Raw genomic sequence first — 1,495 nt, 5'->3', positions numbered from 1 at the left:
GGGTGGGGGGGTGGGGGGTCGCTCACAGGAGCTGGGGGAGAGGGGCTGCGCCCTCCGAAAGGGGAGGCAAATTGCGGAGGTGAGCCGAGGGCAGCGGCCGCCCAGCCCGGCGCTCGCCGCGCAGCCGGTCCCCGGAGCCCCCAGCACCCCGTCTCCTCCCTGACACACAAAGGCGGGGGGAGACGCGCGCAATATTGGGGGAATCGAAGGTTTTTGGATTTTTTTTCCAGCCGTATTAAAAAAAAAAAAAAAAAAAAATGCTGGAAAGGTCACATAATAATGAGCTCTTACAGCAAACACACTCTTCCCTTCCCCCTTCCCCTTCCTTCTATCTCACAATAAAATCATCTCCTTCAATTTGCCATGATCGTCGCGACCAGGAGCCAGGTGATTATCCTAATTAATGTCTATCTAATTAAATTACTGTCAGCGGTTAACCAATGGCAGAAGCCGTTTCATCCTCTCCACAAGCAGCAAGATCAAAAGTGAGTCTTTCCTGATTGCTGCATAGTGTCAATTGGCCAATCTCTTCTCCCAGGGAAGGGAGGAAAAAAAAAAAAAAAAAAAAAAAAAAAAAAAAAAAACGTTTGGGAAGCATTTGGTGGATGAAGTGCTTTCTGTCTAGTGAGGGTCCCAGGATGTCTAGCTTCTGATACTAAGGAGCCCTTTCAGATCCAGGGACTGAAGGGTTATTACTGTGGTGCTAGAGCTATGCAGCTGGAGCATTGTCTTTCTCCCTCTATCATGCTCTCCAAGAAATTTCTCAATGTGAGCAGCAGTTACCCACATGCAGGCGGATCTGAGCTTGCCTTGCATGATCATCCCATTATCTCGACCACTGACAACCTGGAGAGAAGTTCACCTTTGAAAAAAATTACCAGGGGGATGACGAATCAGTCAGATACAGACAATTTTCCTGACTCCAAGGACACACCAGGGGACGTCCAGAGAAATAAACTCTCTCCCGTCTTGGACGGGGTCTCTGAGCTTCGTCACAGTTTCGATGGATCTGCTGCAGATCGCTATCTGCTCTCTCAGTCCAGCCAGCCCCAGTCTGCTGCCTCTGCTCCTAGTACCATGTTCCCTTACCCCAGCCAGCATGGACCTGCTCACCCAGCCTTCTCCATCGCCAGCCCCAGCCGCTACATGGCTCACCATCCTGTGATCACCAACGGAGCTTATAACAGCCTCCTGTCCAACTCTTCTCCGCAAGGCTACCCCACGGCGGGCTACCCTTACCCCCAGCAGTATGGCCATTCCTACCAAGGGGCACCTTTCTACCAGTTCTCCTCCACCCAGCCGGGGCTCGTTCCCGGCAAGGCTCAGGTCTACCTGTGCAACAGGCCACTCTGGCTGAAATTTCACCGGCACCAGACGGAGATGATCATCACGAAGCAGGGGAGGTAAGCCACGGCGCGGACCCTCGCCGGGTGTCGGGGCTGAGCCGCCGGGCTCCGCCGGGGGAGCCGCCCGGAGCCTCCGCCGCCCCGGGGGA

At 54.1% G+C, this 1,495-nt stretch overlaps 1 protein-coding gene across 1 annotated transcript in view; it reads left to right on the top strand.

Moving 5' to 3' along the window:
• Window positions 1-630: 630 nt before the first annotated feature.
• The window catches only part of TBR1 (T-box, brain, 1), a 6,367-nt gene continuing 5,502 nt past the window's right edge, over window positions 631-1,495 (top strand). Inside the window, exon 1 of the mRNA XM_010567649.1 lies at window positions 631-1,403. Within this exon, the coding sequence (XP_010565951.1) occupies window positions 712-1,403 (692 nt within the window). The 5' untranslated portion in view covers window positions 631-711. The remainder of the gene's footprint in view (window positions 1,404-1,495) is intronic.

This window comes from Haliaeetus leucocephalus, unplaced genomic scaffold (genome assembly GCF_000737465.1).
Source record: "Haliaeetus leucocephalus isolate CR32 unplaced genomic scaffold, Haliaeetus_leucocephalus-4.0 Scaffold1, whole genome shotgun sequence".
NCBI lineage: Eukaryota > Metazoa > Chordata > Aves > Accipitriformes > Accipitridae > Haliaeetus > Haliaeetus leucocephalus.
This window is presented reverse-complemented; position numbering and strand designations above follow the sequence as displayed.